General features: G+C 47.1%; 1 protein-coding gene across 2 annotated transcripts in view; it reads right to left on the reverse strand.

Annotated features, from left to right (window-relative positions):
- The window catches only part of Cables1 (Cdk5 and Abl enzyme substrate 1), a 114,389-nt gene that overhangs the window by 36,523 nt on the left and 52,415 nt on the right, over positions 1 to 25,451 (reverse strand). The window contains exon 4 of one of the 2 annotated variants that reach the window (XM_046433761.2): positions 11,036 to 11,113. The exons of the other annotated variant lie outside the window; for it this stretch is intronic. Coding sequence (XP_046289717.1) covers positions 11,036 to 11,113 — 78 coding nt within the window. The remainder of the gene's footprint in view (positions 1 to 11,035; positions 11,114 to 25,451) is intronic. 2 annotated transcript variants of the gene reach the window in all.

Consider the following 25,451-nt stretch of genomic DNA (forward strand, 5'->3'; position numbering starts at 1 on the left):
AAAAAAGAGAAGTTTCTGGGGGAAAGTGGTTGGGCAGGAAGGGGGGGGATGGGCCTGGAGCCAGGCAGAGAGCATTTAGGCTTGAAGGCTCTCTCTAAGAATAGAAGAAGCTGTTCTCTGTGTCACAAAATGATCAACACTCAGGAAATGGACCCAAGTGGATGACCTCATCTGAATGCCCTGAAAGCCAAAAGCTAAGGACATAAACACCATGTGGAAGCTGTTGACAATTTAAAGTCACACCCCCAGAGATACCTACTAGTCCACTGGGAGGCCACTTCCATCACACAGTCGCTGATGCATCTGGGGTAAGCAAACCCAGAAACCTTTGCTCAATCATGGATGGGTATCCAAATGGGTCTGCACCTTCCACGGGCACCACGGAAATGGTTTTTGCTGGAATCCTCTAGTTTTTTTTTCACATGACCTCCAAACCCAAGTTTACTGGGTTCATTTCTACTTTCCTCTGGTCAGATCCATATACCTACCGATGTCCAAATGCTTCTGGAAATTAAGAACTTTTGGGGGCCCTGGCTTCAGTTCCCTTTTGCATAGGGACAGTCCCAGGACCAGCCCTCCTGGGACCACACCATGCCTGTGGTCTCCTCTCACTCACCAGTGAGTTACACTCCAAGTTTCTGAGCTGGCACCCGACTCTCAGAATGCATTTTCTTATCGCTGCTGTGTGATACATGGAGATCAGCCCACAGGGTACCCTTTTCGCCTCTAATGTCACTGAGCCAGCCCCACAGTACAAGCAAGAGCTCTGGCCATAGAAGCAAAACGTCACAGGGTAAAAGAGGGCCAAGGAAAGGAGGAAGTGGAGCCTTTCTCTTGGCTTCCTGGTTTGCGACCGACCCTCAGCAGCCTTCTGAATGCTCTAGTTTGCATTATTCCAGCTTCTTCTCTGAACCTCCTTTTCCTTCTCTGGGCTCCAGCATCCTTTTTCCTAAGCTGCTTTTTTTTTTCCTCCCACAATTTCTTCCCTATCTACATCTAAACCCATAAATTCCCTTGCAGTTTCCTGATTTTCCACCCCTGGTTCCACGGTCGTGGCACAGCAGCAAAGCAGGATGCGGGTGGGGACTGGAGGATGAGAAGAGAGTGGTCTTGGATAGGAAGCGTGGGGAGAGTTGTTTACTAAGCAGGGGAAGAGTCGAGAAAGTTCCTTCAAGTCCTTTTATGTACCAAACTTTGCCAAGCCAAACCACAGATCCACGCTAGAATAGAGAGCGCGATGATGACTAATGTGGATAAAAGGCAGAGAGATTCAGGCTTGGCCTTGGCAACTGTTAGCTGAGGGAAGAAGTGCTGGTTTAAGACTGGGATTCTTCCAGAAAAGGGTACAGTTTACAAGCCTCGTCTGAGAAGAGTGTTTACAGCAACAGGGAGATTTGGTGTTACAGTTATGGTGGAAAAGACGGGCAACATCTGTTCCCCTCCTTCACAACAGGTTTCTACTAGCATGCTGTGAAAGGTGGGATCTGGCAAGAAAGACCAAAACAATCATCTTCACATTCCACACAAACATACTACTTACTGGGGGAAAACTGGAAGGATATACACCAAAATGTTAATGCTGGCTTGTTTAAGGAGGTGAGCCCCTCAATTGTATCTTCCTTTTGTTTGTATGGATTTTCCAAATTTGCTTTCTAAGCACATACCACAGGAAAAAAAATTAAAGTCCAAATAAAAGCAAATCTGAAGATGAATCCATTGTGTATACAGAACCACTCGGGGAACCAGGCTGGAGCAGTTCTAGAAAGAGCAAGGAGACAACTCTGGGACTAGACAAAAAAAAAAGAACCTGAAATGGACACACAGCCTGGCAGGCACACAGAGGGAATAGTTCACCTAACATTCTCCGAGCTCCCGGAGGTTGACATTACTGTCAGTTTTATAAATGAGTAAACCCAGGATCAACAAGGCTAGTTAGTTCACCAGCACCACCGAGTGCACCACCCCACCACCATCAGATGCCCACCAGCACCAAGGGCAAGGATGGACATGGGCAGTAGTTTTCCTAAGGGGGTGGAGGGTGGAGAGGAGGAGTGGGCTTCTTGTTCCCATTCCCGATTCTCCAGAACAATTCTGAGGTTAGCTGTTTTATTTATTGGTGTTCTATATAAACTTGGGTTGAAAGATTGGCTTCTGAAGCTTTAAAAAAAAGAGGAAGGGGTGATGGGAGCCAGAGAGGCTGCACATTCTTTCTCATTTGGGCTGAGGAGTGCTCCTTATAACTGAATTCCATGGAATTGGCATCACACAAACTAGCTCCTGTTTCAAGCATCTTTTAATAAGTTAGCTCAGGGACACTCTGACAAGAAGTAGCAGTGCCCTTATGTGCAGGAAGGGCTTCCATGTCCACAGAAGTATGTTTGGCTTACCAAGCTCGGCTCGTAGGCCTGCTGCTATGGGAGGTAATCCATCCCTTGTAACGACTGGTGGGACCACAGGCTCATAGCCATGTAATTTGAATGAAGTGGGCACAGCCTGTAGCCAGTTGTCAATCTAAGCAAGCCAGTAAGTCCTGACATCTTCCTAACGCACATACTGATTAGAGACGGCCAGGCTGGGCTCCAAAAGGGTTGGGCGATGTGGACGATGTGCCTGTGGGTGGGGTGAGGAGAACCAAGGCAGGGGCTTCACTTTATCCTGGACGTGAAGAGGGGCTCCAGGGACAGGGTGAAGTACTAAGCCTGGGAAAACTCCTTCCTTCTTAACTATGCTAGACGCCACCCAAACACGTCCCTTGCTTTAAACAGAAGCATTATACACAAAGGGAAAATCATGTATTGATCTGTTCAAAATAAGGCTGGGTATTATTTGCATTTTGCTCACATGGTGCTGATTCGAAGTTCAGACAACTCGACGTGACAGAGGGATAGGTGAGCCACTCAGCCGAGAGCCAGGGCAGGCCAATGGGGCTTGGGGAAAGTCAGCAGGTGTGACCTTAGCAAAAGGCCCTGGGCTTTCTTGGGTTTCATGTTAAGGATTCAAGTATTTGTGAGCTGCACTGAAGATGCTCAGCAGGCTGCTCAGGCCAAGGCAGATCTGCATAGGCTGGGGGGTTGATGGGCAGGGGGTGCCACCAGGGAGGGAGCACCGGCCAGGGTACCTACATTTGGAGTGGCTTGAGACCCTCTTTTGTCACTGTAGGTGTAGCAACTTTCACTGTTGTTGTGACAGAAGCACTCTGAGAGGCAGGACCCTGAGGTCCAGGCCAGATCATCTGTTAATCCTCTCCCAGGCCCCTCCTCCCTGCCATCAGAGCAGCTCTGCCATTTCCCTGGAGAGGTCCACAAGAACACAGTGCAGGTTCAGGGCTTCTGATAGATAGGACTTGCTCCTGCTAAGGTAGACTAGCCTCATTTGTTGGGGAAAAATATAAACACATATATACACGTATGTTTTCCCATATACACATGTATACACACGTGTATATATGTATACGTGTACACACATACATAAATTTATATGTAAATCTTCCACAATATTAGCAATTCTCAGAAGCCTGGAGACAGCCCTCAGAACATTTCATTCCTTCATTCAACAGATGGAACCCAAGTGTCTTCTACGCACCATGCACGGTGCTGGGGCTGCCTCAGACTAAGACACAGCCCATACCCTCAAGTTAAAAAGAAGTTCACAAAACTTGTTAACACTTTAAGTTGTTGTAAGTGCTACCATGGGCTGAGGCAGAGATGCCACAAACATGAACAAATCCTTGGCATGGTCTTGGGGGTGGGGGTTGGAAGGCTGGGGCAGCTCCCTGAGAACAGAACAATCTTCCAAACTTTGCACCAATCCTAAGAGCCCCACAAGTGAGGAGAACCTTACCAATTAAGGAACTGGGAACACCCTGCTGGGGCGAGATGGTGCTAGGGAGGAGAACCTAAGCCATACTAAGAAGGGCCCTGTCTCTCTGCTAAGAAGCCCAGGACGACGAGAGAGGTTGATCAGGAGCTAAGCCTTCCAAAGACACAAGGCCGGAACTTCCAGCTCTCATCTGACTTCAGACCTGTTTTCTTAAACTGAACAGGAAAGAAATCACAGATGTGAGTTGGGATGAGGAGCTGGCTTCAGTACCAAAGGGGAGGCCTGAGTGGGCAGAGCAGGACGGCTGGCGCTCCCTGCCATCAAGCCCAGGGCTGGGATGGTGCTGCTTATTGCTGGGCCTGGCAGAACTTAGACCCCTGGGGTTTGGGCGCTTATTTGGACATCTATGGAATCTGACAGGAAATTGTCTTGCTTTGAAGGAGACATGAGCACTGGGTGGGATTTCTTAGGGACCCTGGCTGCCCTGAGGGTTCCACAGGTTAGAATTTTCCTTGGGTTGGAGTCTTCAGGGGCCACCCCAGGTTCAGTTTGGGCACAGGTGGATTCTCCAGTGACCCACTGTGGCAGAGACCACAGACTGGCTCAGCCCACCCAGGGAGACTGCACTACATGTCCAAGGTGGCCTCCTCTCCTGTGGTCCCCTCCAGAAAATAATATACCAAATAAAAACTGTAAGAAGTCACTACATCTGCACATTTTTCAAAAACTGCCAAGTGGAAGTGCTCAGGTGAAACCTGGCAGAGGAAGTGAATCACACGTCGGGGAGGACTTCTAACAAGCCCTGGCATGGGGACCAGTGGCAGTGGCAATAGTGTTTCTGTGGGAGAAGTCCCAGGGCGTGGGTGTCACTGGCCCTGGCCACACTGGCTCCCACTGTGCTATCCCCACGTGGCCATCCTTGTTTCTCTCCACCAGAGTTTGTGCGCTATTGCTCCAAACTGGCCATCAGAGGATTCTGTTGTCTGCAACTAGGGACAGCGTATACTAACTACTCTGTACTCCACACCCGTATCGCTCAGGGCCACTGTAGGAGGTTCATGTTGCAGGCACGACTTTGAACTCCTAAATATGAGAATAAAGGACAGTTCTCATTCAGGATTCACCCAGAGACACATGGGGTGTGCCCTGGGAGGATCCAATGCCAGGGGTAAATCAGCAACCTCTAAAGCCATTGAAAGTCACCACCCTGATCTCATTTAACCTACAGATGATTTCCTGAAGTGTCATAGGCAAGCAGAAAGCTCTGTATTTGAACTGTCCTGCCAACCATCCTTTGTGCAGAGGCATTTCTGGCATTGTACACAGTTACCCTCCCACTAACTGGCCCTCTTTCTCAAAAGCATATATTTTTTTTCATGCACTGGATCAAGTCTTTGGGGAAAGGCCCTTAGGAAACCATAAATCACATTGTGGTGGTGTTCGGAGGGTGACCTGGGTGCAGTAGGGAAGATGCTCCCAAGACAAACAGGCAGCATTTCAATGTCACAACAGGAATGTGCCTCTGCAGACAGCCACAGCATCAGTGCCACATAGATGCCTCCCCCTGTTCACATTTCCTGGTCTTCAGATGACAAATACCCACATGGGGATTCACAGATCATTCTTCACTCAAGATTCTACCAAGAGAAACCTGGGGTATGCCCTTGGAGGATTCAATACCACAGGGTACACAAGCAACCTCTAAGACCTTTGAAAGCCACCACCTAACAGCTCAGCCAACAGGATCCAGGAGGTGGCCCTCATGTGGCACAAAGTACAAGAGCCAAGCTGGTCCTGACCTTGGAGCTTTACCATCACCCAGATGCATAGTAGCTGACATTGCCTGGGTGTCACTGGTCCTGAGCCACAAAGCCCAGCCCCCAAGGGGTGGTCATAAAGGGAAACAGACTTGCTGCTTCAGTGTGTGTTAAGCCTGGGGACTGCCTCTGTGGGCTGAGCTGGCCCCACCACAGTGAACACAACAGGTCAGGATATTTAGCAAACCTCCTACTAGTGGGGGAAGTTGCTAACACCTTCTGTACTCCAGCCTTCTCAAGATGGTACTATGAGCACCTACCTTATATGAAATTCATGGGAAGAAGAAATCAGGGATCTCTACAAGGCACAGAGAACAGTGCCTAGCAACTTGAAAATAACATTTAGAGGTTTTTCTTTTTATTTATTTATTTATTTATTTATTTATTTATTTATTTATTTATTTATTTATTTATTTATTTTGCAGTGCTAGGGATTGAACCCAGGGACTCACCCATGCTAGGCAAATGCTCTATCACTGAGCTACGCCCCCCAGAGCAGGTTTTAGCTTTATTAACTTTATTTAGCAGGTTCACACAAATGTATGACTGCATTCTTCAGTTATTCCTAAGGAAATACACTCTTCTCTCAAACAGATTTCTCTACAAATTGAGGCAAGGAAGCACAAGTTTGAATTCATTGTTTAAATAACCGGAGCCATCTACTTCCAGTTGAAACCCTAGAGATCACCTTGGGAACCATCCTAACATCAGCTTGGTGGAACCAGGTGGCATGCAAAATGACCACAAACATCTCACACTGTTCTGGAGCCCAGGTTGTTCCGGGCCCTCTCCTGTGGTCCACTCCAGAAAATAATATACCAAATAAAACTGCATAGAAGTCACTAGATCTGCACGTTTTTAAAAACCGCCAATTTTTAAAAGCTGGATGAAGAATAACTACTCGGGCATGAGCTCGTAGAAACTGCTGATCGTCGACAGGTGGGAAGTGTGAAGAGCACGTCTCATTCATGAGTTCCTTGTTGTATGAGACTTACCGCTTCCACCTGGGCTGTGCCAGCAAACATGAAGACAGCCATCTGAGCTGGCAGGATCTCTGGAGAGGAGAGCCAAATGTCCCCACCTTAAGGATGAGGAGCTGAGATGGAAGGCCCAGTGAGCACTAGGGACATCCCAGGACCTGGTCCCCAGCTCTCTTCCCTCCTCTCATTACACAGAGCCCAAGGATGCAGTGTTGGCCAGAAATGAGATTCCAACTTGAAGACAGCCATACTGAATTTTCTCTAACTAAAGAGCCACTTTCTCTGGGGGTGTCCTTTGCAATCCCTCTGCCTGAGTTCACGAAACTCTTCCTTCTGTGTTCCAACCACACGCTGCTTAGAACTCACACAATTATTCACTATTTTGTTTGATGGTGAGTTTGTTTATACCTGATTTCGGTTTAGGCTCCGAGAGGCAATTGTCATTTTCCTGTCATTGTATCCCTACCCCCTGGGGTGGTGCCTAACATATAGTAGGTGCTCAACAGACTTGAGTGCATAAAAAAATTCTGGCATGCAGTGATAGCACATGAAGGTCCACACAGGCAGTGTGTAAGAATGGCAATTTACTTGTGGAGGTGGGTGGAGGGAAAGGGGCGTTACATAGCAAAGGACTTTTAGGTAATGATTTGGGGACAGTTAAAGTGTTCTCCAGCTCCTTCTTGGGGACCCTAATTTTCATGAACTGGAAACTCATCCCTATATTACTGTCCCCTCCACTCACTGTAATCCATCAGGACCTCACACTTACTGGGGTAAGAACGAGTGGCCTAACGCACAAATGAATGAACAGACAGTAAAACCTCTCCTAAGATCTGTCCGCATTGACCAACTGATGCCAGGAGCCAAAATCAGTTCATTTCCAGCTAAAACCAAGAACAAAGCTTTAGGACCACTGTGGGAGGCGAGGCAGGGAAGCCAGGGAGCAGGAGGTGGAGCTGGGAACTGCTCTGTAGCATGAGAAGCCAGAAGCCAGGTGCACAGAGATGAGGCTTCCTGGGAGATGCTTCCCAGGTGGAGGTGGTTCAGGTCCCCAGTGGAGGAATTTTTGGAGTTTCCTGATTTTATAACTTTCTTCTGACAAAGCTAGAACTGTGTATTATCCCCTTCGTTGGGGACGCGTGTTTGTCTGGAACCATCAGGCACACATGGCCTGGTCTCCGTGCCTGAGTACAACGGAAACATGGGTGCCAGAAGCCAGAGCTAAGTTGCAGAGCTGCTGCCTGTGCCTCAGCCACAAAGCACAAAGGACAAACTACATGACCTGAAGGCCCTGCCACCACTGACCCTTAGACGTATATCTAATCACAGAGAGGGTTTCAGTTTAAAAGGAATTTAGTTGACTAGTTAACACATCCATGAACTAAAGCAGCTTGAAATCTGTATATTATTAGTAAATTGACTGGTGTTTTGACTAGTATATACTTATCAGGATATTTTTATTAATATTTGAGCATAGCTGTTTCTCAATAATCAGTAAAAAGCAAACTTAATTATGGAAAACAGGTTATTTATAAACAGGACGCCTGCTCATTAAAAAGTTGAAAGAGCAGAAAGTTCTTAATCCTGCTGCTAAAAAAAATGCAGGATTATGAATTGTACTCGTGGATTCTCAGGTGCTCAGGTAGAACTTGCTGCTGAGCAGGTAACGGCATTAGGGATGGCAAAGAATCCAACGTGTTCTGTTATAGGATTCATGTTTATGCACCTTATTTTCCTTAAGGAGTGGCGGATTTGAATGTGCTCTTTTCCAAGATGCAAACAGTGACGTTCCATGCTCCTCCACATTCAGTTTGCTTCTCCATCCAGGGCCAAAAGGCAGAATGGCCAAATTCCCTGACAGTTTTGTCAGGTGGGCTTTTCTACAACAGGTGAGGCCTTCTGGAAGTGGGAAGAGACCTAGGAATGGACAGATACTGTTTTCTAGCACCAAATGGCTGCCAGCTAAGCATTTCCTGAGGTTTTTTTTTAAAAAAATGGAGAGCCACACGGATCCACAAGGATGCCTTGAGGGCTTGGATAACCTCTTCCTGGGTAATCTTGGTTAAAACATAATTCTTATTGGCTTTCCAACCAACTTTCAAATTTATCTTCAATTAATCTTCAAATTAGCCATGCATGGAAGTAACTTGCCTGACCATTCTATGGAGGGGCAAACAGGCTCAAAGAAGGTAATTTAATTTGCCCAAGAAAAAACTTTTAAGTCTTCAAAGCTCTCCACACTGATTCCCTCTTCTACTATCAGAACTAGGGGTCCTTGATCAGCTGGACCCACCTACCTCTCTGCAAGTCAAGTGCCATGTGGGAAACTGTGTCCACAAGCACCTATGAACCTGTTACCCTCTGGAAGGTTGATAATGTAACGTCTGGGATTTTTTTGTGTTTGGAAAAGTTTCTACAAATAGGAACTTGTCTGGTCTGGCTTCCAGATATAGACCTGGCTTCCAGGACATGGAAAAACCTTTGGCCGGACAGACAGACAGAGGTTCAAATTCCCATTCTGGCCCAAAGTTGGTATTTGAGACTACAACTCTTGAAGATCATTATCTATAAAATGAGGATACACATTAAAGGAACTCGGATTATGGAAATTAATTCACCCTTTGAGGATGAACCCAATGTGAACACTTCAAAGGTAAAAGCACAGAGAAACCAAATTGTCATAAAGAAATGGAACGAGTCCTCTGCCAGGAAGACACAGTAGTTACCTGCTGGGCTATCTTTAGCATCTATTAAAAGTTATAATTACTTGTGCCTAATTCTGTGTCTCAAGTTCAGGGTGGACAGGAAGCAGGCCCATCCTTCACCCCCTGGATCCTCAGTATCTGATCACAAGGTAAGGCAATCGGTGAATGAGACAGAGTTAAGGAAAAACTGAGTCAACTGGAGAGGTCCTGCAGGAACCCCCAGAGAAATGAGGCTGACTCTGTAATGCCCACCCAAGCCCCAGCTGGAAGAGGATGTGCTGGCAAATGGCTGTCACCTGATGATGCACATTCCTCTGGAGGTGTGTGTACAGGCTGTTCACACTTAGGATATTCAGGGTCCTGGGGACATCTGTTCAACTGGATGAAAGAGCTGGCCCTTTAGGGTCACATCCCAGGTGTGAGAGCTGCTACAAGCTGAATTCCCCAGGAAATGAGCCTACGGGGGCCATGGCAGGTTAATCAGGTAAAGAAAGCTTTTCTGTGACATCCTCTATGCCAGCCCACTGGCCACCACCCCAGATGGCCCGTACAACTCTGAGCTGCAAGATCTGCTGATGATTTCCCCAGAACACTTCTTTTGCAAGGTGGTTGTAAGGATGCAGGTAATAAGAAGGACCAGCTCAAAAATGCATGCGTGGACACATAGTGGGATCATTGGTGTCTGAAGGCACGCACCAAACCAATGACTGTGCCAGGCTTCTGTGAATAATGATTGCCGTTTTTCTGCCCCATGGAGCTTCTGAAACAGACTGTAATCTGACAAGTCTAGAAGAGCCAGGGAAGGTCGTGGTCAATGGGAATTCTGGGCAGAGCTTACAGAGACGGTGCAAGATGAATAAATGGTGAATCAGCACCAGAGGCCACACTGCCCTCTTTAGGGGTCTGCAATGTGTTTGGCTGTTAAAATGACCAGAGAGCAGTTCTCGCTTTTAATGACTGAAGGCCAGAGCCAATATCCTATGATGCTTCTGACAGTCTCTGCAGTGAATTGCCCTGCCCTAAATCCCAGCAGCACCCTGATGACCCTGGTGACATGGGAATGGGGTCTGAGATCTAGGACAATGGAGGGAATGAACATTGGCAGCAGGGGTAGAGATTAGGAGGGGACACTCTGCAAGGACAGATCCACAGTTACTTACTTTTTTCCCCAGAGTCAATGGAGGGCCTTTTTGATTTAAAGAAGGGGACGTTTCTCTAACCTGTAGCTAATTATATGTTTGTTTTGGGTGCCACTTATGATATCTTCCCTTTGGTGGCAGCTCCAGCTTGTTGGTCAGTTTCTAAACCCAAGCCCAAGACACACCTTGTGTGTCTTGCACAGAGAGTCACACAGTTTGATCCAATTCCTTTCCTGATGTACCTTTTTCCAAAAGTTGGTGTGACCCTGTGTGGGATATGGTGGGCCCCATATATTGCTCTTGCTTTGTAGTATTGGGAAAGGTGACAAAATGCAACTTAGAAAAAACAGGCAATACCACACACACACACACACACACACACACTCCAAGAAGGAAGCCTGCTGGCTGGAAAGAAAGCATAACATCTTTTTTTTTTCCTTTCAGATTCACAAATACTGAATTTGCAGCATCAAAGCAAGGCAAGTTCACGAACATGGAAAGGGAAGCCACATTACGCACACCGGCATCTGAACTTTTCACCCAGAGAACTACAAAGCATGCATGCATATACATACCCGGCTTGGGTACTGTCGCGATACGGCAGCACGGAAAATATACTACAGAAGGATCTTCTGCCACTGATAAGGACTATTCTAAAAAGTGAAACAAAAAAACAAACAAACAAACAAAAAAAACAAACTAAATGCAAAGACTGAAATTTAAAAAAAAAAAACAAAACAACTCTATAGCAATTAAGCATTCACAGGATTCACAGCAGTATTTGCATACTCCCGCCCCCTCCTCCAACAGATGGTATTCTGCTCTCCTTGCAAAATGCAGCCTCAGCACAGAAGTATGCTGCCTCTATCACCCAAATATTAACACGTGCAACACCAGCGATCCGTGAGTCCTTTCTCCCTTAAAGAGGTGCTGGCTATGGGCTGCACATGCAAGACGGGAGCAGACAGTGCCAAGTTTGGGGTGGGCAGTGCTGGTGAACAGTCATGCCACATTTAAACCACTCATTTGTCTTCTGCAGTAAACAATGCAAGAGCAATAGCGCCAGAAACCCTGAGCAGGAAAGACACTCCGATGCCATTATGATCATTAGGTTTTTTTTTAATATGCTGGCAATGTGTTAGGTTCTGAGAATAGATCGAGGGAACAATTACATAATCAGTCTTAGCTTCCATTCCTGCCATAAAGAAACTACTGGAAACAGTTCTGCACGATGCTCTTATGCAATCCAAAGCCACTTAGAAAAACATTCAAAACAAAAACAAAGACCCTCAAAAGTACTTATCCTGGCATCTGAGAATAACTTTTGCCAAAGGGAATCGCTGATGAGAAAAATGGATAAATGAGTGAAAGAGATTTAAAAACAGCATTCTCTTTAGTGTCAGGTCAACATACATCACAGACAGAGCTTACTTACTTTTCTAATATTTTCCTTCAATAATCATAGTGAGACCAGAGAAAATAGTACTTAGGCAAGGATCAAAGTTTGGGAATTCTAACCTTGTTTTAAAGTTAGGCAATTAGATTGCCTACAGCCCTGGGAGAAAGTCTGGTTCCCTGGCATGGCAAATCAGGCCTCTGCTCCTGGCTTTGCTTTCTTGTCTGAGCTTTATCACGCATTTATACTAAAGTGTTTGCAGTACCCCAACCTAAAGAACAACAACAACAACAAAAACTTGCTGTTTTATACCTGTGCCCATCACATGCTATTCCTTCTTTATGTAATGCTACATTTTGGGACACTTGGTAAACTCCTATTGATTCTTCAAAACCCAGCTGAGAAGTTACCCCTTCAGAGAATGTCCCCCTGCTGATCATTCCTTCTCTTCTCACTGCTGTCTCCACTCCTTTTCACGTTTCCCGGAGTGCCCTGGTGTGACCAGTACTGCTCACCATTTGCTGCTTCCTAGAGAGCAAGTCCAAGGGTTTTTAAGCACACGGCATCTCCCCCATAAATGTCCATTTGATGTCACTGAAATGCAGTCTGACTGCAGAGCAGCACCAGAGGATGCACCAAGGGGCGCGTGGGGCTGTAGCTGTCTGTTAATCACAGGATGGAAGCAATGCTCCCAGCTAATATCAGCTGTCACCGTTGTATACCTCAGGCAGTTTACTAACTCTTCTGAGCCTCGGTTTCCTCCTCTAAAAAATGGGGTAAAATTAGGAAGTATTTCATTGGAATGCTTTAAGAGTAAATGTGTCCACACTGGGAGAATTCTTGAAGTAGCACCTGGCAAAGAGTATACACACTCAATAGACAGGAATGGTCTTCCCTGCAGATCAGCTTTTTGGGGTGAAGTTGTTTCAGCAGCACAGTACTTAGATTGGTACCTCTCCACACCTCCATGCTAAGTACCCAGGCTGCTAAGTGTGAGGGACTGTGCTGTGGACAGCTGAAGGACCACAGGCCTGACCCATCTGCAACGATGTAACACGGCAGTACGTGACTGAAAGAAGTTTCTCCTCAGATACTTGAGACCCCAACTCTGCCAACTGCAGTGAGGACAGAAGCATCATGTCCTGAGTGGTCCTCCAAGGCCTGTGGGGCCAAGAGCCAAATAAAACTCCTGCTCAATACCTGCCAGGTTCCTTGGGCTCTGACATGAAGCCTGGCCACAGAGCTTCCTACGTGACAGTGACCCTGCAAATTTATTTAAGCAGGCATGACAAGGGTTAACACTCGTTACACATCAATTACACGCCAGATTCTGAACGCTTGAACTGACGGGACATGAGCCAGCAAGAGATGTGCCAAAGTTCAGTGAAGCTCCAGCAGGTAAGGCAGACCAGGGATTTGAACTTGAACTCTTCACCACCATGAGTGCTCTTCTGTAATGTGCTAGAAAGGCCTGCTCTGGTGCTTAGCTGGGCACCCTTGGACATCCATAAGTCTGTCTTCACTTATGTTCCACAGTGGCTTTGGAGCCTGGCCTGCATGTCACCCCAAGAGTGATAGACCAGGACAGTACTACTATCAGAGCTGGAGCCACACGGGCTGCATTCTCCCCTCTGCTCAGTCTGAGCCCCTTCTGGACGATGGACAGAGGCTCTCCACCCTCCCACTGCCATTCCCACCATCCATCCAAGGGAAAGCCTGGAGCCGCTGGCTCTGTCACTCGACATCCTGCGGAGAGTGTCTGAACTAACTGGCTCCGTATGACCACGCTGTCTTCATCACCCAGTGCTGTCTTTTTCCTTCCCACCCAAGAGCTTGTTTGGACATTTTTAAGAGAACAAGAAAATGAGAGAATACTGATGCAAGCACATCCCAAGCCTTCTTCCCAGTACTGCAACGCAGGGTGCCTATCCATCCGTGGCTGTGTTGTCCTAGGAAAATGAGTGCTCGCTCTGGGTGGTCCTCGCCATTCGTCTAGGAGATGCTGGCGACGTGGCTCTCATTCAGAAAAAAGTGTTACTCTAAGGCACAGGCCAAGTTTGGCAACTGTGAACATGGACGGCCTCCCAATAATTCCAGGAGGGTTGGCTCTTCACCGGTTGGCCCTTCTTCAGCAACTGAAATGGAAGGATGAAGGAAGAACACTGCATCCTTGGGCCTTTCCCTTTCCTCCCAGGATCTGATCATCTCATAGACTCCTGCTCTCCCCAGGGATTGGAGACAGAATCCATGGCAGGGACCCAGACAGCAGCCCTACAACAGCACTGCCAACAGGGCTCCCAGACACATCTTCCATGTTTTCTGAAGGAGTTCTGGCATCCGGGAGAAACAGCAGAATACATGCAGAGCAGGTGAACCAGCCTGCTCAGCTTCTCACGCTAACTACTTAGGGCAGCATGATCCTAACAACAGGTCCTACACGACCCTCCGCTGTGTTTAGAACCTAGGAGTTCATGGGAATTTGCAACTTTTCTCACATGGGGGACATCCATCAAAATGCAGATGCCCAAGAAGAAAGTCTTGGTGATTTGTTAAATCTCCTCAAGTGCCTGTTATTGATGAAAGAATTAAATCAGATGCTGGTAGTCATGAATGTCCAAGGGCAAGCTGGGTGCAGTGGCACATGCCTGTAATCCAGTAGCTTGGGAGGCAGGAGAATCGTGAGTTCAAGGCCAGCCTCAGCAAAACCGAGGTGCTAAGCAATTCAGTGAGATCCTGTCTCTAATACAAAATAGAATACAAAATAAGGCTGGGGATGTGGCTCAGTGGTTGAGTGGCCCCAAGTTCAATCTCTGGTACTTACCCCCCCAAAAAACACAAAAGAATGTCATAGGACAACCAAATCCACACCCAATGGGCTTCAGAAATTGACTGCTTCCTTGTTTTTGCCTCCAACTACTGTAGCTAACTTCTTTTATGCCCAATGGTACACAAAAAGTCACATAATCTTCACCATCTGTGACATACAAGACTTCACTTGAAGTCAAGAAGGCCAGAAAGCCTTGCTCCAAAAATGATGACTTCAAAAGAGGAATTAACTCCAGGGAGATGGGTCTTTAAAGAATGAAAGGTCACATTTCCACACAAACATCTGTCAGAGGCGGGAAAACATAGCAAAGGAAAAAGCTCCACAGAGCTGCTGCCCGCCCATGTGGGCCAAGATGCCTCTGGAAACGCCATGTTCTCCAAAACTTCCAGGAAGCACTGAGTATGCCCTGCAGCTGGAAGTCATCAAACTTCTCCACATAACTTGATTTCCATGCTCCTGGGAAGTGTGGCCGGTAGGAGGGATCTCGTGGCTTCAGCCCACAAAGCCTCCCTAGCCTCACTTTGCTCGGGAGATACTGGAGCTTAAGAGCTGCCAGGAGACGCTCCACACATAGCCATCCCTCTTGAATCTGCTTTCAGCCCCTCAGCCCAGAGCTGGAGGATACTTAACCAGGGAGCGTCTGACACCACCCAGGATCCTCAAGAGTTCCATCATTTGCCACAAGCTGGCTTCTTGTTCCATTTCCAGACTCCTGGGGAGTCTGCTGGCCACCACAAAGTTCAAATTCATCCAGGTGGAATATTCCCTGACAGCGGAAATATTCTTGTAAGGACATTAAAAATGAGAAACCAGCTTTAAGGGGTGAAGGAAATCATGTCTCCCACAATGGAGGTACGGACAGTGAGGCCTGATCGTAGCCCAGGGGTGTCCATAGCCCAGTGTGGGGGGGTCACGTCTGGTACTGGACACACCTGCAAAAACACATTTCCCAGATTCATTCCTTACTGAGGCCCAGTATCCATGGATGTGCCTTGTTTGGAAATAGGGTCTTTGCAGATGCAATACAATTAGGATGAGGTCATATTAGATTAAATCCAATGAACAGTGATCTTATAAGGAGAGAGGGATCTGGAGATAACTAGACAGACACAGAGGGACGAAGACTGTGAGGCACAAGCCATGGAAACCAGGGACTGCCAGCAACCCGAGAAGATGCCAGGGACGATTCTCCCCCACAGCCTTCAGGAGGAACACGGTCCTGCACGCCCAGCCTCCAGAGTTGAGAGAACCCCTTTTTGTTGCTTTAACCACCCACTTTGTGGTGCTTTACAGGGCAGTCCTGGAAAAGAAAATCTAGCTGGCACCGTCACTCTCTTCCTGGCAGGGCTCTGTGCCACACGTCACCTGCTGGGTAGATCCTCTGGACGTCTATACTACATTTGCCGAGCCCCGGGAAGATGAAATGATAGAGACAAACATCAGGAAACAAATGAGCGGAGTGAAATCTGGAAAGCCATCCGCTGCCCAGCTCCACTCTGACCCCCTTTCCCACAACTGCTGCGTCCTCTCCTCACAATGCTTTATTAAAATGTGGAAGAAGGGGGACTTGACCCCTTTCTCCCTCTTCTGAAGGGTTGGCAATGACATAATGAGAGTTGAGCGAAAACAGCAGCAACAACAAGAAAATGTTCCTGTGCGCCCCATTCAAATACTCATTAGCCATTGGGGGATGCGCTTCCTCCTTGGGAAACGCTCCGCTCGCTGTTGGAGGTGGCTCATTCTGGGTACAAGGGCAAAGCAGAGTTTGTGGGGCATCCAAGAACATTCTTCACAAAGCGATCTGTTCCCTTCCTGGAGTGGTATGGAGACGATATCCTGGTGCAGGGAGCTGGGAGGAGGGAAGGAGCCCCTGGAGAAGAGGGTGCTAGAACAAGGAGCCTGAGGAGGCAGTGGGGCTCACCTGGTTCAGGACTTGGTATCTGGGTCAGGCCCTGGAGGAGGATTCCAGCAGGTGAGAACAGGAAATGCAGGGAGAAGGGAGACTTAGACAAGCTGCAGGGGACTCGAGAGGCAGGCAGACAGCTAGCACACATCAAGTGGAGAGATGGGGTCACTGATATCGGTGGTATCAGTCTTCTTATCATGACTATCATTATTACCACCACCACAATCACCTCCATTACTGCTATTATTATGACTACAGCACAGGCCTTCACTGCCTGCTAAGGAAGTGTACTTTATCCTGCAATCTAGGGAGTGGCAGAAGATTTCAGAGAAACAAGTTATGTGATCGTCTGCCCCTCCTCCTGCCTACCACAGATATTCTGTGAGCACTCCCTCTATGCCAGATATTGCACTAGGAGTTGAGATTCAACTCCTAGATCAACGATGCAGCCAAGAGCTCTATCCCAGCACAGCTTGGTGTGGGGTCGGAGATAGGTTTACACAGGAGTGTAAATTCTGAGATGGGGATGTAGAGGGCGCTAGTGAGCACACAGAAGAGCAGCTAACCCAGCCTGGAGGAAAGGTGGGCTGCCTGGAGGAAATGACCAGATGAGTAAGTGGCAATCAGGGTACAGTAAAGAGAGATGTTGGCTGCAAGGACTGGTGAGGAGGAGCACAGAGCCTAACTGAGTACAGTACAATTCCCTTCACTGCGCCACTCGCCGGCATTCCCACTGAGGATAGTACAGTTCCCTTCACTGCGCCACTCGCCGGGGGTCCCACTTCCCTCTGCAAAGCACTGACCCACGATGCTGCCTCCCACAAAGCTAAGGTGAAGGGCTATTGTATAGGCCACATCCACTGACTTGCATGTGTATGTTTTTTGTGTCCCAAACCTGTTTCCATTAGTCATACTTATTACTTCTATTTGCTTTTATTCAATAAAAGCTGCACTAACTAATGTGAAAAAAAAAAAAAAACAGGAAAAAAAAGAGGTGTTTATATTAAAACACTGCTGAATGCTTTTAAAAATCCAAATAAGGGTGGGGATTTAGCTCAGTGGCAGAGCACTTATTTACCTAGCACATGTAAGGCCCTGGGTTCTATCCCCAGCAAAACAGAAACAACAACAACAAATTCAAGCGAGGCCAGCCACTGGGGGAAAAAAAATGCAGTTGAAGTAAGTATAGGTAAGGTAACTACAAAACTTTAGGGGAAAAAATGGTCAAAATCCGAAAGGATTTGCACTTAAGATTCTTGGATCCAGTCTGGACATCCCAGCAATGGGTGGGGGTGATGACATGCGGACAGTTGATGCCACAAACTCTCCCTAGACCCACAGGCAAAGAAAAGACTGTTGAACCAATAATCACTAAATATGCCTTAAAGCACAATGCTAAATATGTACAAATGTGTACGTGACTTTGTGGGCATTTCTTCTAGCGTTTACCAACAGTGGCCCTTAACCAGGCACTACTGTAGCAATTCAGCACAGCTGAAGGCTGGCATGGGGGGAAGAGTGGCAGGAACTGGTAAGGCACCGGTTAGCGGACCTGGAGTCATCCTGGAGCTCAGCAGATCTGGGAGCAGGCTGGGGGTCCCCGGCTTCAGTGGGTGATGGAAGCCACGGCACAGAGGAGCTCTCACAGGGATGGCAGTGCCATGAGCAGAGGGTAGAGGGCTGGGATAGAGCTGTGAGGAAAGCAGCAGGTCAGGATCACAGAGACAGTGAGGCAAGGGAGTGTGCCATCTGTTAGGGCCTCCATGACAAAGCACCAGTGTGGCTTAAACAACAAAAATGTATTGTCTCACAGTTCTGGGGGTCAAAAGCCTCTGAAGTGTCACCGGGGCCCTGCTTGGATGGATAGGTCCTTTGTGGCTGCGGATAGTTCTTTGACTTGGGCGGCATCACCCTCACCTTCATAAGGCAGAAGGCTCTGTGCGGTGTTTTAAAAGACACCAGTCACAATGATGGGGTGTGGGGGAGTCCACTCTACTCCAGCATGACCTTACCTTAACCAATTCATCTGCAATGACTCCATTTCCAAAGAAGCCCACATTCTGTAGTACTGGGGGTTAGGATTTAAGGTATGAATTTTGGGGGACACAATAGGGAGGTAAGAAGAAAACAGGTTGAGCCTGGTGTCACGGAAGTTAGGAAATCCTCCAGACAGCCCCCTAACTCTCTGCTCTAACAGGACAGCACTGGTAACCGTGTCCTCAATGTGGCCCTGGTTGGTCTGTTAAGAATAATTACATTTTCCTTCCAAGCACTGCCTGCCCCTGCTGGCCGCGGCTCCAGGCTTTTTCATTAAGGGGAGAAGTAAAACAGATCTGCCAAGAAGGTTCTGTCCAGGTGGAAGTGGTTTCCAACTCTACACTTCCTTCTGTCACTCTTCCTATTGTCTGTAAATCACACTGGCTGTAAACAGCAAGGGCTTAAGTCCATGAACTTTCCAACAGCAAAGGTCGCACGTGTGCACACACCCACAGAGGCACCTAGCGCACTTGAGATTGAAGATCATTTCTCTTAAGGACACAGAAAACGCTGACATCACAGCACCATCTCCATGCTTTTTTTTTTTTTGGTGGGGGGGAGGTGTGCAGGGGGTTTACTGGGGATTGAACTCAGGAGCACTCCACCACTGAGCCACATCCCCAGCCCTATTTTGTATTTTACTTACCAGACAGGATCTCACCAAGTTGCTTAGCACCTCACTTTTGCTGAGGCTGATTCTGAATTCACGATCCTCCTGTCTCTGCCTCCAGAGCCACTGGGATTCCAGGCGTGCACCACCGCACCTGGCACCTCCACACTTTTTGAAGAGGTATGAATAATGAAACCTGGGCTGTGTGATGCTGAGCCAGCACCCAGGCATGGCTGGGTCTCCCTGGGCACCTGCGTTCTAGTGCCAAGTGGCAGCTCCAACCTTCCTCCCACTACTCATCAGCACAGGCAGGTAAAGCGAAGGAAACATGACGGACTGAGACATGATGGGCAGCGAAACCCCATGGGCTGGGAGCCTTGGTGACAGGATCCTTGGTGATGGCCTAGAAGTTCTGGAGGGCTCCTTCAGGCTGGCCACTCACTTTCCCTTAGATCCAAGCCTTTGCTGCAAATTGGTGGCAAATGCAAAGATGATAGGGATGAAGTTTCCCTGCTGGACTGCTGCTGTTGCTGTGATGGGAACTGAGATGCATGCTCAGCAGGGACTGTCCTCCCAGAGGACACACACTGTCTGTCACACACTAGATTCGTTCCAGGGAGAAGCAGCAATGATACACATCTTCCTCCAAGGCAGTCTGTCCACATTTATTTTTTGAAACATGCCACTTTCTCCAACTCATTTTTCAAACTAAATCAGGCTGACGGAATTGATGAGATCACAAACAAGGTCTTAGTGCACTCAGGGCTTCATGAACCCCTTTTTCCTCCCAAAGTTTTCATTACCAAAAAGAAAGGCTACCATGCGATTCTAGTTCCGGCTCTTTTTTCATCTTATTTCAAAAAGATAAAAAGGTGCTGAAATCTTCCATGTCTTTTTTTTTTAAAGTTTTTTTTTTCCTATCGAGTTCACACTTAAAAAGAGAAAACACGCTTGCTCATTTTTTTTTAAATCCACTCCCATGCCATGTCCTTTTATTTTTTATTTTTTTTTATTGGTTGTTCAAAACATTACAAAGCTCTTGACATATCATATTTCATACATTTGATTCAAGTGGGTTATGAACTCCCATTTTTACCCCGTGTACAGACTGCAGAATCACATCGGTTACACATCCACGTTTTTACATATTGCCATACTAGTGACTGTAATTTTAAATCATTTTGAAAATTCCTCCCAAGGGATATCACAGCTCAGTAGCTCAGTCCACTTACTGTTGAGAGCATTTCTCTCCTTGTTCACAATGAAATGCTTCTGGAAGAAGCCCCAGGACGTGGGCACTTCCGGGGCATGTGGCAGCTGTCACTGTGTGCGATGTAGACGTTCCAAAGTCCGATGACCTGGAAGACTCTCATCTGTTGTTCTCAAAGACACATGTTTATGAGTCTCAAGACTTGCAAGCACGAAGAAGAAATGTCCTTCCTTTCCTAAAAGGATGATGAGGGTGACTAGACATCACTGTCATGAAAGTACTGGCTGTCTTCAGTCTTCACGCTCAGAATCTCTGCTTGCCGCTCTGGGGATTCAGTCCTACCTGCCCAGCAGTGGGCTTTCACATAGCAACAGCTGGCCTTGCTCACCGAGGCTCTGTAAATGCCTGTCATTTTCCAGGGTGTAACTTAGGCCCAAGGACTGAGCTCTGTCTTTACTTTTGCTTTAAGTCAGTGAAGATGCAGATGGGAGTTATGGTGATTGGCAGCTCCCCCTGCCAACCACCCTCAACCCAGGATGTTGAAGGGATGCTGTGGTGTGGGCCATTGGCTGCCTCTCTTCTTCACCAAAGGAGCAGATGTACATTTGTAAACAGTTTTTTAAAGGCCTCAAGTTATTTTGAACTTCACATCAAAATGAATTCATACCACCCTTTAATAATCAATTTATTTTTGGTGGTGCTGTTTTTTTTTTTTTTTTGGTACCAGAGATTGAACTCAGGGGCACTCAACCACTGAGCCACATCCCCAGCCCTCTTTTGTATTTTATTTAGAGACAGGGTCTCACTGAGTTGCTTAGGGCCTTGCTAAGTTGCTGAGGCTGGCTTTGAACTTGCAATTCTCCTGTTTTAGCCTCTCAAGCCGCGCCTGGCTGGTGCTGGGTATTGCCTCAGGGCCTCACACACGCTGGGCAGGAGTTTTACTACCACTGAACTTCATCCCCAGTCCCTCACCCTTTGATTTTTCTATAAGAAAGAGGTTACCTCACATGATCTGTAATGCTTGTCCTTAACTCCTGATTGGTCAGAGTGGTCACATTCAAAGGCAGGCCAGGTCATGCCTCTCTTCTGCTTGGCACCCTCCATGGCTCCTACCTTGTCTATAAGCATAAGTTCCCCAACTTCTTGAGGCTCTTCTCTCTTCCTTTCTCACTCTGCCCCACCATACTGGCTTTCTTACAGTTCCTCAAACACCCCTCTGTGTTCTGGCCTCAGTGCCTCTTCAACTACTGTTGCATCTACCCTGTGGCTCCTCCTGTTGGGATAGCACAGGGATGGCTTCCTCCCCTCGGTGCTCTCCCTGCCCAGCACGCCTCCCCCACCCCTGGCCCTCAGTGGCTCCAGTCCTTCTCCATAGCGCAGTCTCTCTCTCCTGCTACATGTTTAATTGTTTATCAACTGTCTCCCAACTAGTCTCCAAGTCCTCAAGGCAGGACCTTCCCTGTCCACTTTATTCACTACCCTATCCCAAGAGCCCCATCAGAGTGGGTGTCGGGAACACGTTCTGAACAGACCATACTCGGGCATCACCGCAGCCCATGTAGTTAAACCACTAGCTAGAAAAGGGAGGGGGGAGTCCAGTCCAGGCAGCCCGAGGCAAAGGGGATGGTGGGAGGTAAACACCCATGTGCTGTAACAGCACGAATGGCATGGTGGAACGTGAAAAAAAGTCTCTGTTAAATTCTGATTTTTTAAAAACCTTTCGCTAAAGGCCAAGGACTAAAAAAAGAATGGCTTAAGCAAACTCATAACTCAGTGTGAGAGACACTGAAGTCCAGAAGGAACTAAAGACTATTAAAAAGAAGACTGGACCCCCAAATTTCACCTTCCGTCTAGAAGCACGATTCCTTCCGAGAAGTCTACTGCAAGGGGACCATCAGAACATAAACCCAATGTCCTCAGTCATGACACTCATGCTGATCCCAACACAACAGATGGGACCAACCCTAACTGTATGCCAAACAACAACAACAACAACAACAAAAACAGTATGCAAAAGCCATACATGTGTCTGATACTAGCGTACTATGACATGCTAAATGAGCTTACACTGTACCTTACATCAAATTGTTTGCCTTGTGGGAACACGCTGCGTATCTAAATGCCAAGATTTTTTTTCATATGAACTTCTGAAAAAGTACTGTACTGTAACTGATAGTTTAACTAAATGACATTTGTGCTCATCTTAATCTTGGCGAACCGGGCTCCGCATTTCTAGCTGATGAAGCAACTGCATCCTGGTTCCCGTCGGTAGCGTGCATTCTCTCTGCCTGTCCCTGCTTCTGGTCTTCCATGTGCTGCCTGCGGGCGGGCGAGGCTTCCCAGCTTCCTCTCCAATCACAGTCTATGTGGGGAGGAGATGCTGCTGCTGGGAACACCGTGCTGTTCTGCTCCAATCCCCCACTGCCCCCCACCCCCTGCAGATGACGGTCAAAGGTCACTAACAAACTCCAGCTGCAGCAGCTTCTGCTGCTTCAGAATCGCCAAGCTCCTTGCACCGTCCAATCCACTGGGCTATGCTCGCCTCCAGGAGCAGCCTAATGTTTTGCTGAAATAAAAACTGTAATGTCTACAGCAGCCCCCTCATTTACTAACCTAGTTATTCCATCCATGAAGATGAAGTTAATTTAACATGACTTTTCCTTGGTGAACTCATGCGGACGGCAAGCACCCTCCACATTCTTTGCTAAAAAGCACAGAAACCATCTGTTCCCAATATCTGCCTGCAGTCGGCCCCAGGCTTCTCCAGGGCGATTATCAGAATTCACCCTCCGCTACTACCGCAGCCTCTTTCCTACACAAGGCGGCATTTGCCTGGGCATTAGACTCAGAATTGCTTTTAGTCTTCATGGCATTTTAAGGAATATTTCTAAATTCTCTCCAATTCCTGGGATCTGAAGACTGAAACCTACTAATCAGACCTCTCCATTCATTTAGTGAGTGCCTACTGTGTGTTGGCACACTGCTTTGTTTAGGGTCTACATTTTATAGTTCTGCTTGAAGAACTATAGTTCTTTATAGTTCCTCTCTGAAGAGGCTAAATGTAGGCCAGCAGCTGCCATCAACCCCAAAATGCTCAGATCCTGTCCCTTCCTCTGCTGAATATGGTTTTAAAAGCACCATGGTGCTGGGGCTAGCGCTGGAGCTGGAGCTGAGTGGCACAGCACCTGCCTAGCATGTGTGAGGCACTGGGTTCGATCCTCAGCACCACATAAATAAATAAAACAAAGGTATTGTGTCCATCTACAACTTAAAAAAAAAGCACCATGGTATCAGTTATGTTTTATTTTATACATAACAAAAAAATATGCCATAGGACAATTTGTAAGAGTATAATTCAGTGTCACTAAGGACATGTACCATGTGTGCAAACATCCCGTCTACTTCCAAAACTTCTCTGTGACCCTCAAACAGAAACTGTGCCCACTCAACAATAACTCCCCCGCCTCTCAGCCCCGAGTAAGCTCCCGTCTATTTTTTGTCTCTAAGGGGTTACCTATTTTAGATATTTCATATAAATGGAGTCGCACAATATCTGACCTTGTGCGTTTGGCTTCACTTGTTCGCTCAGCAGCATTTTTGAGGTTCACGTGCATTTGATTCCTCTTCATGGCCCAATGACCTCCCACACCACGTTTTTGTTTTGTTTTCCCATCTATCCTTTGATGGACACTTCTTGTCTCTACCTTCTGGTTACCATGAATAATGCTGCCCTGGTCTACAAATACCTGTTTGAATACTTCGTTTCAATTCTTTGGGGTGTATACCTAGCAGTGAATTGCTAGCTCATGTGGTAATTCTAGAGTTTTTTTTAATGAAGTACCAAACTGATTTCCGTAGCAGCCACACCACTGAACGGTGCGACCAGCAAGGTACATGGGCTCCAGTTTTCTTCTCTTTCCAATGGTATTTAGTTCCTTTGGGGCTTTAGTCTCACTTTATTTCATTCTTATAAGCTTGCTTAAACCATTCTTTTCTAAGTCGTAATGATTTTTAAAAATCAGAATTCCAGACTTCTCTCACACTCAACCATGACGTGCTGTGTGACAGTGTATGGATTTCACCTTTCCCTTCCACGAGCAATCAGATACCTACATTGGAATTCCACCTTCCTCCTCCCAGCTGTGTGCTCTTTCGGCTGAGAAAATCAGTGCTTTAGTTTACTATGTTTGTGGTAACAAATTACCACAAATTTAGTGACTTAAAACCACAGAAATTTATGATAACTGTGGAAATCAGAACTGACATGGGTCTCATGGCTGGAATCCACTGGAGGCTTTGGGGAGAAGTGGTTTCTTGCCTTTTCCACCTAGAGACTGCCTTGACTTGCAGCCCCATCTCTATCTTCAAAGCCTGCCAAGGCTGGATAAGTCTTACTTCACATTACCCAACACTGATAATCTTGCTTCCCTCTTCTATATTTTTTGGGGGAGGGGTACCATGGATTGAACTCAGGCACTCAACCACTGAGCCACATCCCCAGCTCTCTTTTGTATTTTATTTAGAGACAGGGTCTCACTGAGTTGCTTAGCGCCTTGTTGTTGCTGAGGCTGGCTTTGAACTCATGATCCTCCTGTCTCAGCTGGGATTATAGGCGTGCACCACGCACCCAGCTCCCTCTTCTACTTTTAAGGACAGTTTACATTGGGCCCGTAATCTCCTACTTACAGGTCAGCTCACTAGCAACCTAAAAGCCCTCTTGCCATGTAACCAAACATATTTAAGATCTACTCCTGAAGACTGAAATTTATTTAAAAGGTACCTCCACTCAGGCATTCAGCAAACACATATCAAGTCTTGAGTTAATGAAAAGTATATGAAATACTTTTGAGTCTGACACCCCGTAAGCAATCAATCAATGTCACCCATTATCATATATCTATTATAGGCTCTTTTGGCAACATGGTCCTAGCCTCAAGAATTCACTCCTTAGTCTGCATTTTTGGAGATCTGTGCCTCTAAAATCCAGGGGAATGCTGCTTTCCTT

The sequence above is a fragment of the Marmota monax genome, unplaced genomic scaffold (assembly GCF_021218885.2).
Source record: "Marmota monax isolate L192 unplaced genomic scaffold, Marmota_monax_Labrador192_F-V1.1 WCK01_AAM20220418_F8-fsc00126, whole genome shotgun sequence".
NCBI classification, from domain to species: Eukaryota; Metazoa; Chordata; class Mammalia; order Rodentia; family Sciuridae; genus Marmota; species Marmota monax.